General features: G+C 39.5%; 1 protein-coding gene across 2 annotated transcripts; it reads right to left on the bottom strand.

The window, feature by feature from the left end:
* Positions 1–1,750: 1,750 nt before the first annotated feature.
* On the bottom strand, positions 1,751–14,686 carry LOC109974827 (neuroplastin-like). Of its 2 annotated transcripts, none has more exons than XM_020625234.1 (8): positions 14,335–14,686; positions 7,916–8,084; positions 7,717–7,811; positions 6,604–6,737; positions 5,744–6,017; positions 4,098–4,119; positions 2,888–2,961; positions 1,751–2,721 (listed from the first exon to the last, which is right to left on the bottom strand). In XM_020625234.1, the coding sequence occupies exons 1-7, from the start codon at positions 14,423–14,425 to the stop codon at positions 2,901–2,903; spliced, it is 846 nt and encodes a 281-aa protein (XP_020480890.1). In that variant the 5' UTR covers positions 14,426–14,686; the 3' UTR covers positions 1,751–2,721; positions 2,888–2,900. The 2 variants fall into 2 exon arrangements, with proteins under 2 accessions (XP_020480890.1, XP_020480897.1); XM_020625241.1 differs by having other exon boundaries at positions 4,098–4,107; positions 14,335–14,684.
* Between the last annotated feature and the right edge of the window lie 759 nt (positions 14,687–15,445).

Raw genomic sequence — 15,445 nt, 5'->3', positions numbered from 1 at the left:
TCTCCTTACCAGGAACAGCCCAGAGGAGGGTTTTACACTCTGTGCCTTACTCCAGTCATCCCTATCTACATTTTCCAGGCCACAAAACCTTGTAGATTGAGCTCTATGCTCGTTATTGGTAAAAACATGCTGACTTTATGTGTGTAATTTATTAGCTGAAGATCAAATGATTCTATCACCCTCACTGGATAACATCCAACAGAAAACATTCACTGGTCTGTATGTTGGCACATATTATAAAACAGATTTTTTTTTTCTGTTACAAAGAAAGGTCTAACTCTTACAACATGCAATTTCAGCAATGTGTATCACAACAGGTACTGCCATCAAATGCTACACACCTAAACATAGATCACTAGACCACAGAACATTTATATGGTGCTATGGCACTAATCTCAAGAGCCGTTGGTTTTGCTATAGGTATCACAAAAAGCCTGTTTTAATTGGTTTATTCAGTTCCAATGTTTAAGAAGTTGTCTATCATTCTGATTTAAACTTAACCTGAAGTCTCACTGCCTGAATAAGACATTAATCCACATAAACAGCAAGGTCTTTTTCCCCCCTCAGGGTTCAAAGTCACTGATATCTCTTTTCTCTAGAACTGGATCGGTTTTATCACCACATACATATTCATCTGGGACACAGCATTACGTCATGTGAATCGGGTCCAGACAATTAACAGATTCATTTTTAAAAGGTAAAAAAAAACCCACACTTCTTCCAGCTGATCTGTTAATACAGTAGTTATGGAAATGATGCAACAAGACATGGCCACTGGTGCCACCAGACTACAGGCACAGTAAAATAGCACCTTGTCCAATTTCCACCGTAATGTGTTGAAAATGCTGCCCACTGCTGTTCATGGATAACAGGAGAAAAATCACACAGTGGCCACTTAATTAAATACACCAGTAAAATCTAATGCAATCCAATACAACGGCTCAACAGTAAATTATTCCTTTAATTTCATTTGACTGTGTATATTAACTCAGGTTACCAAGTAGTTTGCAGGGGTGCTGAACTGCATTATATGAACAGGTGTTTACTTTTCCCACACCTTTTAAAAGAGGAGAAGCATGTTTGAGACAAATCTCAACACTGAGGTCACGGTGCTCAGCTGGAGACTGTGATGCTGTTGAACCATACTGACTTATACTGACAGCCATTTCTATTTGTTTGTCCACCCAAATTATATCAGTGAGGCTACGCTGAATATCTGAAACACATCTGTGAACATATGCATGAAATACATAATTCTGCAAACTGTATTTCACTATTGTCCAAATACTAGTTGAAATCTTTCCCCACAATGAGAAGAACATACTGATGAATAGTGGGGAATTTTGAAATAAAATGATTGTAATTCATGTTTTTGGCATAAAATCATGTAATGTTTGAATCTAGGAACTTTCCGAGTTAACCTTTTTTCACATCGAATCTGGAGTGTGGACATCACAAACAATGGCAAGAAGAAAAAGTAAATTCTAAACACAAATAGTAAATTGTGTTTCTCTGCATACATAAGAATTATGAGTGTTAATCAAAGTTTTCCAACTGACAAAATTTGACACATAAGACACATTTGTGTACCAAGTGCAGATTTTTACTCAAGGTTTGTTGGTTATTGGTCCCCTGGTGCTTACAGTTCATCATCATGTTCTACTGTGAGTCACTCGAGCTCTCACTAGATGGCGCTGTTGGGACTAATGAGCATCTATAGTGTTGCGGACAGAAACCAACTCGGACACGATTTCTTTTTCGAGATATTTATTCTTAAAAATGACTGCGGATCTTGGAATTGCTTCACATGTCAGTCCTGATGTGGGGTTTTCTTCGCCGCCTCCCACGTCAACTGTAGAGAATTCATCCAGCTGTGTAGTTTGCCATCGATGCTCTAATGTGATCCTACTAGTTTAAAGCTTTGTCACAGAAAAATCAAAAGCTGTAATGATTTTCAATATAGTGATATGGATAATAATTGCATAGGATAATAGCCATGCTGTACAACACACATAATTATAAAATACTATGATAGAATGATGAGTACAGAGTTCCTAAAGTATATTTATAGTCATTTCATTATTCCTAACATTTAGGTGCTTCATACAATATGAATAGCCTTTATGTTAATGGTGATCTGATAAATATCTAGTGATTTAATACATAAAGTACATACATACAGTAAAGTAAACCTTAGCCAAATTTAGAGGGACACTGCAAAGCCCTTAAAATGTAAAAGATATTGTCTGATAAAATGATAAAACCTAGAAAATGGTATGCAGCGGGTGATAAAACTGTACAAAACTGTCATACCAGATTACAGTGGCATTTTCTTTTACATTGCTGAGTATTGTTTTTCCTCTAGAACACACAGTACAGAGTATCTACATGAAGCCACTCTCGGAGAAAAGAACACAAAGTCATTTCTGTATCAAACAGAAAGTCAACATCTTGCATGCATTACTTTAGAAGTCGTAAAACCTAGCGAATAAAAGGGATCAAATCATAGACAACAACTGCATGCAGCAACAATGGTTATAATGTTAATTCTATAGTGGTTTGAGTACATCCTGATCTCACACCCACACACAGTAAAATCATAAGGCATGCCTCATTTAATTCTTCCACAGCCGTACTTTCAATGGCTGATACATCCTTTCAACAACTGGTATAGCTCCCTTCCTGTTTACCTTCATATGGTCAATAAATGTGTAATGAAACCTGCAAATAAAGAAAAAGTTCTACTTGTGAGTCCAGTCTTATTTTGGTTTACAAGGGCTGAGTGATTATTGCTTATTGTACTGTAGGTCACACCTTTGTGATTTGTGGCCACAGGCTTATATTATACATTTATCATCAGGCTTCCTCTTGTTGATTTAATACTTACTCAGACAGGCCGCTCAGTTTGTATTCCTCTGGCGGAGGTTCTTGTCTTTGTGGTTGTTGGTTGAATTGGTTTTCCTTAAGCAGGAAGCAAATGGCGCAGTCAGTTCACACTTGAAATGAAAAATGTGTATATAAGTGCTAAAACAGAAACTGTAGTCACAAGAGTAATAGAACATGGTTTGTAAATTCTAATAATCACTGTAGTCATTTATTAAATAAAGACACGAAAGCTTTGCTTTTCTGTTTCACCTCCTATAAATTAGATACATTTGGTGGCTGATCAGAAGAACAAACTCATTTAAGTCGTATTTTTAGCGTCTGCCATTTGTGATGAGAATCTAGCATCAAATTTTATAAACACATAAAATAATTCAATTTAGAAAAACAAAAAAAAATAGTGGATTAAAGGGACATTCCACTAATTTCACCCACTTGGCCTGTGAAAAGGCTTAGATTCTAATATTCCCTATTGCTCTGAAATGAGCCTGAGACTTATTAGCAGAATACCCCTTTAATATGCTATTAAAATACTTAGCTGCATCACAACAAACTGCTGATCACATGAAAACAAATTCTACTTTTCACTGACCTGAATGCAGGCACAGCTGTTAAACTATTCTTATGTTATTTTTTTACCTTTTAAAGGTAACATTTTACTTTAAGTGTCTCTATTTAGCATTTATAAGCCTCAACACACATAGTGCAGTTAAGGACATTTTTAGTGTTTATTAAAGTTTATTTGTCAAAAATGATGGCATCCTAGTGAGGCATATTGTATAACATTATTATGTCATTCGGGATCAGTTTATACACTTATGGGTGTCCACAGAAAGAGTTATAATTGTTGACACATGTTGAGTTAATACTCGTTTATTAAATGTTTATATTTGCATATAAATGCCAAACAGAGGTATTTAAAGTCAAATGGTGCCTTTTTAAGTCTTGGAGCATCATGGCCTTTCTAATCAGGATAATTAAATGAGAAGTCTTCAATGACAACAAAAGTGCCCTTGATAAAGATTCAAATATTTCTGTTTTCTCAGAATGCAGCAAAGCACCATGACATGATGCTCCAAGTTATTTGGGATCCAGATCTGTGGTGTACCGGGTCAAAATAATACATTGTGCATGATGCTAAGCTACAACAAAAACACATCACTGTACCAAGCTAAGCAGAGACAAGGTAGTAAAAGTAAAATGATTATACTCACACTGGTCCAGCTGGGTCATCGTCTGAGGCAACAAGGAAAAATATGGAGAAATGAAGACCACAAACAAAATAATCGCAAGGAAGCTGTACACGTTTATGAGATGACTTTTTTTTGGTTAAACAGAAAGATGAAAGAGTAGCTGTGGCTAGCACACAGTGCACTTGGCCCTGAGGTTTTTGAGGATTTCTAGGTTTCAGCTATACTGTATGTGCAGACTGTGCTATGCAATGAACACACAGCCTAGATGAAGAAACCAAATAGTAAACCATAGGCCGTCATGCTGCAAGAAAACCACCTCATAAGGTCACTCACAAACACACAGAATGCCATTCAAATGCAGCACGTCACATTAAAACGCATGAGCAGGTACGAACTATTACATACGAGCAAAATTCTAAATTTGAATACTGTTGTCATGCACAGTCAAGAAATGCTCACAAAGAACAGCCGGTCACTCAGAGAGATTAGTGAGAAGCAGCTCCATCAATATCAGCTCTCTACTGTAGCTACAGTAATAATGAAGACAATATTCTCAGTTCTTCACTCTTTGCATGCCATTTCACTGCTGTGCTAATTATGGGCTTGATGCAGAAATATGAAATTACTGTTTCTTAAAAACAAAAAATCTTGAAAACTGCACTCAACACTTATGTTAAACAGAGGAAGCTACAAAGAACTGTGCACTGTGCTGTGAACTGCACGAAGATGAGGCTGAATGCTGACTGAAATTCATGAAGCATGCAAAGTCTCACACTTACCACAAACATGGTTTAGGATATGCAATTTGGGGAAAGGAGTGGATGAGAGATATTACAACAATCTATTAAAATATTCATCAGCCAAAGCAAATTTCAAGAAAGGAAAGGAAAATGTGAATTATTAACATTTCAGATCTCCATCTATTTCACAAAGGCTGTGAGGATTCTCAAGGTGACTTAAGCACTATGAATTCTACAACTGTCCATTTCTGAGCATGTGGTGAACCGTAATATTCCTGTGCAGAGATTGAAAGTGTCACCGGGAGAGCTCACGTCATTCACCGCATGTTGCATACGACAGCACCAAAATTCAGTTTCAAAGGAAAAGGTCACCCAAATACCATTAGTGCATAATTTATTATAAGGCTAGTCTCTTGAAAATGAAGTACTCAGTAGTAGTAGAAAATCCCAGGATGGCATATGCAGGCTGGTATAAATCATGTCTTGTGGTTAAGCTGGGGGAACAGCACAAGGTCCCAGGAAAGCCAAAAATACTTGAGACTGTCCACCTCAATTACACTGCAGTATCATATTTCTCATTAATATTAAATGCATGGAATCATCCTGACAATGTGTGTCCTCTGCAACAGTGTCTGCCTATTGGGTTAACCTCAGCAGACTAAATTATTGAATGCAGGCACAGCACAGTATCAGGTGACTCTGTGAGTGTCTGTGATCGAGGAGTAACGTCACCAGAGACACTGAAATCAAAACGTGACGCCTTCCACAGCCGCCTCACCCAGCACCCATTCTCTAAGTTTTGGGACGCAAAAGAATTCACAGGAGAAATCCATGTCAAGACTGCCTAATAAAATCAGTTTCTCCTCAGGCATTTTTGAAAACAGCTAAATAATAAAACACTCCTAAGCACCATCGCTGGAGACTCACCGTCTTGTAGATCGTCTGGCTTCTTACGCTTCTCATAAACAACAATAATGACGATCAGGATGATGATTTCGGCCAGAACTCCCAGGAGAGGCCATAAGGGGGCCAAGTGGCTGCGAACCCTCAGCAGAGAGCTCTCGTCACGGCTGCCAATTATATTGGTGGCGTTGCAGTGGTACTCGCCCGGATCTAAACTAATGTCCAGGCTGAAAATCTGGAGCTCAGTGTAATTGTCTCTGCTGTTGATGAAGAAACGTCCAGTTGTGTTGTCAATTTCCTATTGAGGGAGACAGACAGAGTCTCTTTTATTTTAGGTGAATGGTGACAAATCAAAGGAAAAACTAACAAAGTGAGTAACATGCACTTTTAATAAAGTGCCTGAAGAAGAGCTTTCTTTGCTCCCCTGTTGGGTGGGGTGGGGGGTGGGGGGGGTATATTCTTGAAAAAACCTGAGTTCAACACACTTTTTCATACTCATTAAGCCATTCAGTAGAAAAGAGCTGCAACCTTTAGTCAATTAACTCATAGAAAATTAACCAGCAGCTATTTAGAATAAACATTTTCTGGTTCTACCTTCTCTAATGTGAGGAATTGATCCTTTTCTTTATCATACATGATAATGAACTGACTTTGGATGTGTTGGTTGGAAAAAAACAAGACATCTGAAGACACATCGTTTGACTCTGGAAAATCAAAATGAATATTTTCCCCAATATTTAACAATAAACACAACAGTTTTGTTGGTTCAGACTCCACAAAACTGAATGAAACCTCTCTGTGCATCTCGATGTTAATGCAACTCATGTAAACAAATTAAAGCAGTATTTAGGAAAATCTATTGGTATAGTGTATATAACACGTACCCTAAAAAAGCCATTGTCAAACTTGCGCCAGGTCCAGACAGGGTAAGGATAGCCCACAGACTTACAGTAGAGTAAAGCACGCTGGCCTTCATTCTTATTCTCACTACGCTTGTGGCCTGTAATCTCAGGAGCAGCTAAAACAAGAAAATATCAAAGAGCCACTGTTACATTCCATTCAAAACACTCACAGAGGTAAAATGTTATACTGCGAGCACAGTATTCGGTTGATAATTTGTGCTCTCTCTTTCCATTGTCAAGTAGAAACTAATAAAATTACTTTTTAAATATCAGGTAAGTACATGGTGTTTATAGAAGACAACTGCCCTGATAAATGAAACTTTTCAGGTGTTTTACAATGGTCAGATCATGATTATTTTTTATCAGAGTCCCTTTTAAGTAAGATGTACAAAGCACTTTCCTGAGTTAGGGAGATAACAGAAAATTTAATTGGCAGCTGTATGTGATAAAAAGAAATGCATAGAATATATAAAATAATGAAACTCCCAATAAAAGAGTAGATTACACATCCACATTTACATCTACTAAATAATGGTAATTACCATTAAATCTTTTATGACCAGGAGAATTTACATTAGGAGACATGGAAAAACTTACGTGTGAACAAAATCATTCATTCACTATATTTATCTAATTTATCAGGAGCATTTCATCCAAAGTAACATGAAACTGTTTGTATCATTCAGTGTATTCTATATATACATATTATAAATATTCCTTGATGTAAATCATTTCTCTCCCTGGATGAATAAATGCCCCATAAAACCAAGTAAACTATCCCAAAATCAAACTGGCTTCCATAGCAATGCATTTCTGTGTGTGACAGCAGAAAAGACCAGATTTGACCACGGAGACATAATCCCTTGCCATCAGACAAACAAGACACCATCTGCTGCAACTGAGCCGGACATTGGTTAGACGGAGGTGTCGAGGGCGCCGGACTTCTCCAAGCAGCCAGCAGAGCTGTTTGAAATCACGGGTCGACACATGACAGGGCTGCTAGTGCTCAATGCTATTCAGGCCATTTTTACTGTGGCATCTCAAAGTGGCCTTGAAACTGTCAAAGATGCATGTACCTCACAAATCAACACCTACATTTAACTTCGATGGTGGCATTGGCTGGAGGAGCCATTTCAAAGAGGTAGACACACATGTACAATCCAGCGTCGTCTCCTCTTGGTCTGTCCAGCCTGCAGAACAGAAACACACCTGATGTGAACCTACAGCAGGCTGTTGAAGTCTGTGTTTAGCACTCACACACAAAAGGTGCATGAGATTTTGCCAGGACTCCTACCTGTACTCAGTGTTCTTGTTCTGGCTGCGTGATTTGGGGATCTCCTCCCCATTCTTCATCCAGTAGCTCTCCTTGTAGACACCGTTGACACTGGTCAAGTTGCACTGCAGCGTGAGAGAGTCGCCTTCCACTGGAAGCGTGGCATGATCAGAGGTGGTGATCAGTGGCTCTGTAAGAGAGGCAATGATCAGCTACAACAGCTAGGGCTCATGGGTGAGGGTGTGTTGGCAATCAACACACAAAGGGTTCAGACAACCACTTTATATATGGATAGATTAGGAAAAGAGCTACAAAGTGAGAGGAATGGTACCAGACCGTTGCTGACCGTTTTAACCCTGTAACGCTGTTTCATAACACTTGCCCAAATTCTTAATGCATTTCCCAAATCCTCATAGAGTCCAGTAACAATGCAGAATCAAAAAATAATCTGGTCCAGTACAAACAAAGCTGAATTAATTCAAGCTGATGGCCATGTTTCAAATGCAACCTGTGGAAAATCCTCAACTGAATCAGCTTTTAAGTAATGATGACCTTAATTGGAGAGTTTGTATTCTGCCTAATCCTGATTATCTACATCTTGTTTGTACACATAGACGCTGGTGAACACTGAGCACGCACAAGCAGAAACACTAATTAAGGCCAGCTCATACTGTATATACAGTTCAGTTTAGTACAGTAATACATTTTTAAACTAGCACCAACCCAATACTTGAGATGTGCACAATATCAAATGATGTTTTATGATACCTTACTGCGAGGAACATAACCATGTTTTGTACAAAATCTTTTTAAAGGCATCAAACCTCAGAACTGGCACATGTGTAAACCAAACACCATCAGCTGCACAGAGACTTTGCCTACAATGTCTAAAATTGGCCACATTTTGATTCTAAATATGGAACTGTTGGATCAAAGTAAACAAGAACACTAATATGATCAGGCATTTGATGGCAGCACTTTGTGTTCAGTACCAAAAAAGGACTGAGATTCAAAACCCAAGTTCAGTACCCATAGGTTTTTAAAAACGGAACTAAAACAGGTATACAACAGAAATAATAATCAAGAAACTTAAATTCAGCAAAATGACACTGAATTTACAAATGAAGAGGGGAGAAAGGCTGTAAGCTGGAGGATGTATTGAACTAAGGGATGAGCACAATGCAAAACATTAGTCAGCTCTGATGGGAACAGATAATGAGGATAGATTTTTCAGAGCTGTAGGGGAGGATGGCACCTACGGAGGAAGCTAGCAGTCCTCTGGAGAGGTCTGAGGAAGGCTGAATCACACATGAGCTGCTGAATTTGGCTGCTGGTAGGGAGGGGGACGTTTCTTCTACACTGACCACTCACTCTGCAGCACCGTTATAGTTGCCTGAGCACGGATCCAGGTAGTGGGTGGATTTTGGTGCAGGTCATTACGTCGTGGGTCATTGCTGGCTCTGCACTCATAGGTCCCAGCATCATCCAGAGCGAGACGAGAGACAGCCAACACGCTCACGGTGTTGGTGCCATAGGCCGTGCTGATGGACACTCGCCGCTTACGGGCGCCGTCCCACAGCTGCCTGAAGGAATCGGCTCGGTTGATCTCAGAGTACCACCACTGGATTTCTGGGGTGGGGTTTCCAATCACGTCACAGTACAGCTCAAAGGTGTCGCCCGTGAGCTTAGTCTCAGAGAGAGGGGATTTCACAAATCCCGCTGGTGGAGGTTTGGGGGATGGGGCACCAAGTCCAATGATCAGCCCCAAAAAAGAAAACAGGTATAGGGTGGAAAGACAAGAAAATAACTGGGTAAATTAAAAGGGAACCAGAAAAAGCCAAAGAAAAAAATAATGTGGAAAAAAAATCAAAAAGAGATTAAAAGAAAAAAAACAGAAAATACAGGTGGGCTGCAATTAATATTTAGGCCTACTTTCATCATCAGTTCATCTGTTACTTATTTTCTCAGTTAATTGCATAAATTGCCTGAAAATAGTAAATTATCACAGTTCGCCAGAGCCCAAGTTGACATAGTTTTATATTATTTTCATTATTTGTTAATCAAAAACAAAGAAAATAATACACATTTGCATTTAGTTTCTCAAAATATTTTTTTATTTATTCTCACATATGGCATATAAGAAAATATTTGAAAAGGTAAAACCAGAAAACATCGGGTATTTTTGCTTGCTGATTAATTTGCTGCTGATCAACTTATCGATTAACCAACTAACCCTTACAGCTCTAATTCAAACTGAAAAAATTGACATCATTATTGCTTAAATATATTTTTGTTTAAAGAAATGACTCAAACCGTTAATCAGTGATCAGTGTTGTTGCAGATTAATTTTCTGTCAGTCGGTTCAAGCTCTTATATACACAAAACTAAATCCTAATCAAACATCAACATCAAACTGTCAACAAGGTTCAAATCAATATTTTGTATTGAAAAGAGAGAGAGAGAGAGAGAGAGAGAGAGAAAGGACCTCAGATCTGCCTAAGCCAATATTATTACTGCTATTTCTGGGAAGCTTTAGTTCAATTCTGCTGGGATGTCCCTGCAAGGCTGCTCTCACTTGGTTTTGTTCAGTTAATGACATCATATAAATTTATGCCTGGCCGCCACAGCACTCACATCCAAAAAGTCCTCCAAGTGACATTGTCATTATTTTCAGTACGCCTTGTTGTCTGTGTAATGAAAACATCATTAGTACACAGAAAAACGTGTTTGTACGCTTATTCAATAATGTAGACGCAGACACTGGGCTGTGCTGCTAATTTTACTGGATTAAAATGTCTCCCTCAGAAGCAAATGCAATAAAAAGGAACATTTGATCGTGGCTGCTCCAAGAGGAGGAGGAGGATGGCGGGCTGTAGTCATCAGCATGGTCTGAGGACACGATGCAAACAGAGATGGAAATTTATAGAAACTGCAGCTATAGATCTCAGGGGGCATGTGGGCGCACGGCGATAGACCCCCCTCTGTTTCCATAGAAGCGCTCTACAGATACAAAGTAGGAAGAGACAGCCGAACAGCCAGATCACCACGAGACAGGCAGTTACACGCTTACATCACAGTACTACAGTTCATCAAAGCCTGTCCACGTACTGTAGGTACATACAGATGACATGACTGGGCTTGAAAACTAAAACCAACACCTCAGCTCTTAACACAGAACTGCTGAGAGACAAATCCCACCACCTCAGATAGTCTGGATGTGCCAGAGGGTCTGAGTCAGTAGCACCGCTTATGTCAAGCTGATGTGGGTTTAGTTTTGGCTTACGTGTGTCTCATGTGTGATAGAGCCAGAGATGCGAATGACAGTTATTTTCATTAACAATTCATTGGTGGATTATTTCCTCTATTAACCAATTAATCATATGGTATATAATATCAGGAATTAGCTCCACCTCCCCCGTGACCCTGTTCAGGGTAAGCAGAATAGATAATGGATGGTATAGAATATCAGAAAACAGAGGCAAACGCCTGTTTTTGTATCCTAAGGTGACATCAGCAAACAGACAACCTACACACCGACATCTCATTTTGTCTGGCCACGAGTCCAAAACCCAAAGGTGTTCAGTTCAAGACCATCAAAACTGTTGCAAGATTTTCTTTCGATCGACTAATGAATGTTTTCGACTAATCGCTGCCACTAGGAACATCTTCATTTTTATTACATGACCACTTGTGATCATCCTCATTCATTTTTAATTATTTGCATGTTCCTAATCCTTCACAGCAACCGGTGTCCATCAGTCCTGTTCTCGTGAACGTGATATCTCAGGAACACCTTGATGGGATTTCATCACATGGACTCAATGATGACATAGGTAAACTTTGATGGTCAAAGGTCAAGGTCACCGTGACCTCATGTCTATCCCATTCTTATCTCAGGAACACCTCAGGGATTTCTTTATATTAAATACACTTCATTTCTTTTATTAAACTCCTTCAAAGCCATCACTAATACTTCTATAAGTCTTTTAAATGCTAGAAAAAAAATCTTTTCATCATTGTGTCATCATTTATAGGCATGGTTACGTAGTATTTCCCTGCAGTCAGACACTTTGATGTGTTGGTGGGTATCAATCACAATCTACCTTTCAGCTACATCCTGTCAGCTGCTAATGATTAAAGGCACAGAAAAGACAAGGCGAGTTTATTTGTACAGCACATTTTCATACACAAGTGCCATTCAAAGTGCTTTACATACTGTCAACACTAAAATATTAGAATGCAGAAAAGCCGTTCATTAAGCAGTCTTTAGCTTTGTTTTAAAAACAGCAGGTAAATCTAAGTTCTAAGAGGAGCTGGTTCCATCGTGGGCAGCATAATGGCAAAAAGGTTCTATGGGCACCAGTAGCCGACCAGTCCCTGCAGATCTGAGGCACCCACCAGGTTTGTACTCAGCAAACATATCCCTCCATTTTTTAATATTACTGGTGACTGACTTGGAGTTTAAATGGATGCAAATTTCTGGTTGATGTGTTGGCCAGACAATGAATCACCCAACTGAGAACTAATCATCAAATTAATGTCTAATGGAAAGAGTCAATATTTGTAGGCCTACTTCAAATTACACAGATAGGACTTAGATTTAAGATGTGCACAGGATTAGCAATATTTTTGAAAATTTGCCGCACATTTCACTAAAAGTGTGATAAAAACCTTTATAATTTGCATTTTTCCCATTTTACTGCACTAATTAAGTTCAAATGTTGAACTGAGTGCATAATACTTTCTCATTCTTTATGAGTGAATCCGGTTAATGTTTAAATCAAAAATGAAACACCTTAACTCTAAATCTTTTCTCTACAAATGTAAGGTGAATAATTTATGTGAGGCTATTTGTCAGGATAACTACACTCTGGTTTTGTGTACTGATGTGTCTCGACAAATCTCAAATCCTCACTGCTCTTTAGTCATTACTAAAGCACAACAAAATCCTCCTCTGCAATTCATTAATTGAGACCTTCCTTCGACCTATTTGCAGTGTGAGAACCAAAAGACTGGTTGGACTGATACTATTAAACAGCCTTTTCTGGTAAAAGCCATTCTCCGTGAGATAAAGCGCACATCCTTAGGTGAACCTTAGCGGAAACAGCTTCACATACTGTATAAACCACCATTAGCAGATATAAATGATTTCTGTGATGTGTTTAGCATGACAGAAAACCATAATGCAATAATACATACTAATAATATTCCTACAGTACCATGAGCATCTGGAGCATCCAGCCTCTCTGGAAACTAAATGCCAGTATAGAATATAAGAAAAGATCATCCTTTCTGGCCACCCGTCACATCAAGTGCCTTTACATTTAATCAGCATTTGGAGCTACTTTCACTGGTGCACTAAGTGAGGAAGAGATGTTACGAGTGGGTGTGCAGTCGATTATAGGAGGAGATGTGTGATGCATTCCTACACATGGTCACCCCCAGGGAAGGCCAAAGCTGAATAAATTCACACTCATTCTCACAGTATCTGCAAAAGGATACAAACCGCACTGCACACTACACATCTGACACGGGGTGATGCTGCCCTAATCTGACGGTGGGGATGAGATTTATGAGCAAAGGGTCATTTGGACAAGTAGAACTGCACTAAGAAATCAATGCCATTCTGCAGTGCAGTACAACTCAGACTTAACTTATTCACTGTTGCAATAGGACATTAAAGCCATGGTTCCCAGTGCAGCATCTCTACTCTAAAAATAGCTGCATGCAGCAAAACTGGACTGATGCTATGTGGTCATACAGCTAATTAGGCCTACATGCATGTTATGCTGTGTCACAAAGACCTGGAGTGAGGCACAGATGATCTCACCCTGCTGAGGAGTCTGTGATACTGCTAGCTAATAAATGCGGGATTCCTGAATCATATAATTACATATCTCAGCAGAGCCAACCGTGACAGCATGAGGATCGTGTCACTGTGTGTGTGTTCTAATCAGGAAAGCACAGACCTGCCAGATTTTGAACTTCAGTGTGTCCCCATAACCACATTTTGCAGTTCACAGCCTAATGAGTAGGACTTATCCTTGCTGGCTGAACGGCTCATATTTCGACTCTGTATTCAGCTCCACACTTCAAATGACATTCTAGGGACTCCGCACAGGCCTCCGTGTGGCCCGCTTCAGCCTAACGAATACAGATTGTAATCTATAAATGATTTATTGACCCTTCATTTCAATCGCCTGCAAAGCCAAACACCTACTTCCTTCGATGATATTTGTGTCTTCTAGTGCAGTGTTAAGGGATTATCTAATGAGACTTGGCTGCAGGACAGATTCGTGCTCTTAATAACAGAAACGTGTTCATTGATTGAAATATACCCCAGTGTTTGACATTCAGGCGACATCCATCTATAAAACCGTATTTTTGCATTGATGTGGGTTTAGCTTCTTGTTTTTCCATAAGGGGAACTCATTCCCTACCGTTCTGGGAAGAGACGTACTGCAGCATCATCGCTCCAAATATCGCCACCGAGAAGGACATGAACGTAGCTCCTCGTTTGCCAGGTATCATCTTCGGAGACGGGAGAAGGAAAATGCCGGTAGGTGATAGATAAGGTGACCTGAGCGGAATATGATAATGCGGGGAGGAATCGCCGAGATCCGCACCGCCTCGCTCTCCAGTGGTGTTACGTAGAGAGGGAAGTGTCGCTAGGTTGACTAGCGGGAGCCTACAGTACTACCGGTAACTACCTGAGCAGCGCAGCTCTCTTCTGTCAGCCCGACGAAACAAGGGAACCACCTTTCTAACCACCCGTTTAATCTTAAATCCCGCGAGATCTTGGAGGAGCGCGAAGACAAGCGTGTTCACGAAGTGGACGAAAAACGTCAGTGGACAAGACGGAGGCTGTTATTTTCTCGGTTAAGTTTTTACTATAATCATTTAGGCTGCCAGCGAATTCCAACTGTGAATATTGTTTGTAGTCAGATTTTTAAGTTGTGACTGATTGAGCTATCTTAATGGTAGCCTAGTGTTGCTATGGTTACATGCTTTTTAGGATGGGGTTTAACTATGTTCAGCCAATCAGAAACGAGTATTTTTCAGGTAATGATACGCATCCAGCTGTTAACTGTATTCAGCGCTCCTACAAGGCCTCAAGCTGTGCCGTAGGTCAAGCAGTTTCTCAGGCTGACTAAGCCCTGGCTTCAGCAGCACCTGGGGCTTTAAGCACACTTTTAATCCTATTTCTTTTTGAACTAACAGGATGAATGCAACCTTACACCTACAACCACACAGTAGTCTAATTCACTAGCTTATCTAAGACACATCCACTGTCTCACCAGACTTTATCACAGCTATTCTTTGTCTAGTATAGCTGTCACATATCTAAATTGTTTTGCTAATTTCATTGTAGTTTTATAGGCTATCAAGCACTTTAAGTAAATGTAGTCAAAATATCATTAAAATAAATACAATAAAGATTAAACTACTCAGAACATCTATTTGCAAACAAACTAATGTTAGTGCCGATCCTATCCTGCATCTCAGTAATGACAAAGTCTGTATGGAATGTGTAACTGAAATATAAATGAA

This window comes from Monopterus albus, unplaced genomic scaffold (assembly GCF_001952655.1).
Source record: "Monopterus albus unplaced genomic scaffold, M_albus_1.0 scaffold7.1, whole genome shotgun sequence".
In the NCBI taxonomy this organism is placed as follows: domain Eukaryota; kingdom Metazoa; phylum Chordata; class Actinopteri; order Synbranchiformes; family Synbranchidae; genus Monopterus; species Monopterus albus.
Note: the sequence above shows the minus strand (reverse complement) of the source record. Positions and strands in the feature narration are given on the sequence as shown.

Coding starts and splice junctions, on each gene's coding strand:
- LOC109974827 (XM_020625234.1), bottom strand. CDS start 14,425: ATGATACCTGGCAAACGAGGAGCTACGTTCATGTCCTTCTCGGTGGCG. Junction 6,738..7,716: donor TGCCACCATCGAAGTTAAAT/GTAGGTGTTGAT, acceptor TTCTTGTTTTAG/CTGCTCCTGAGATTACAGGC. Junction 2,962..4,097: donor GATGACCCAGCTGGACCAGT/GTGAGTATAATC, acceptor TTCCTGCTTAAG/GAAAACCAATTCAACCAACA.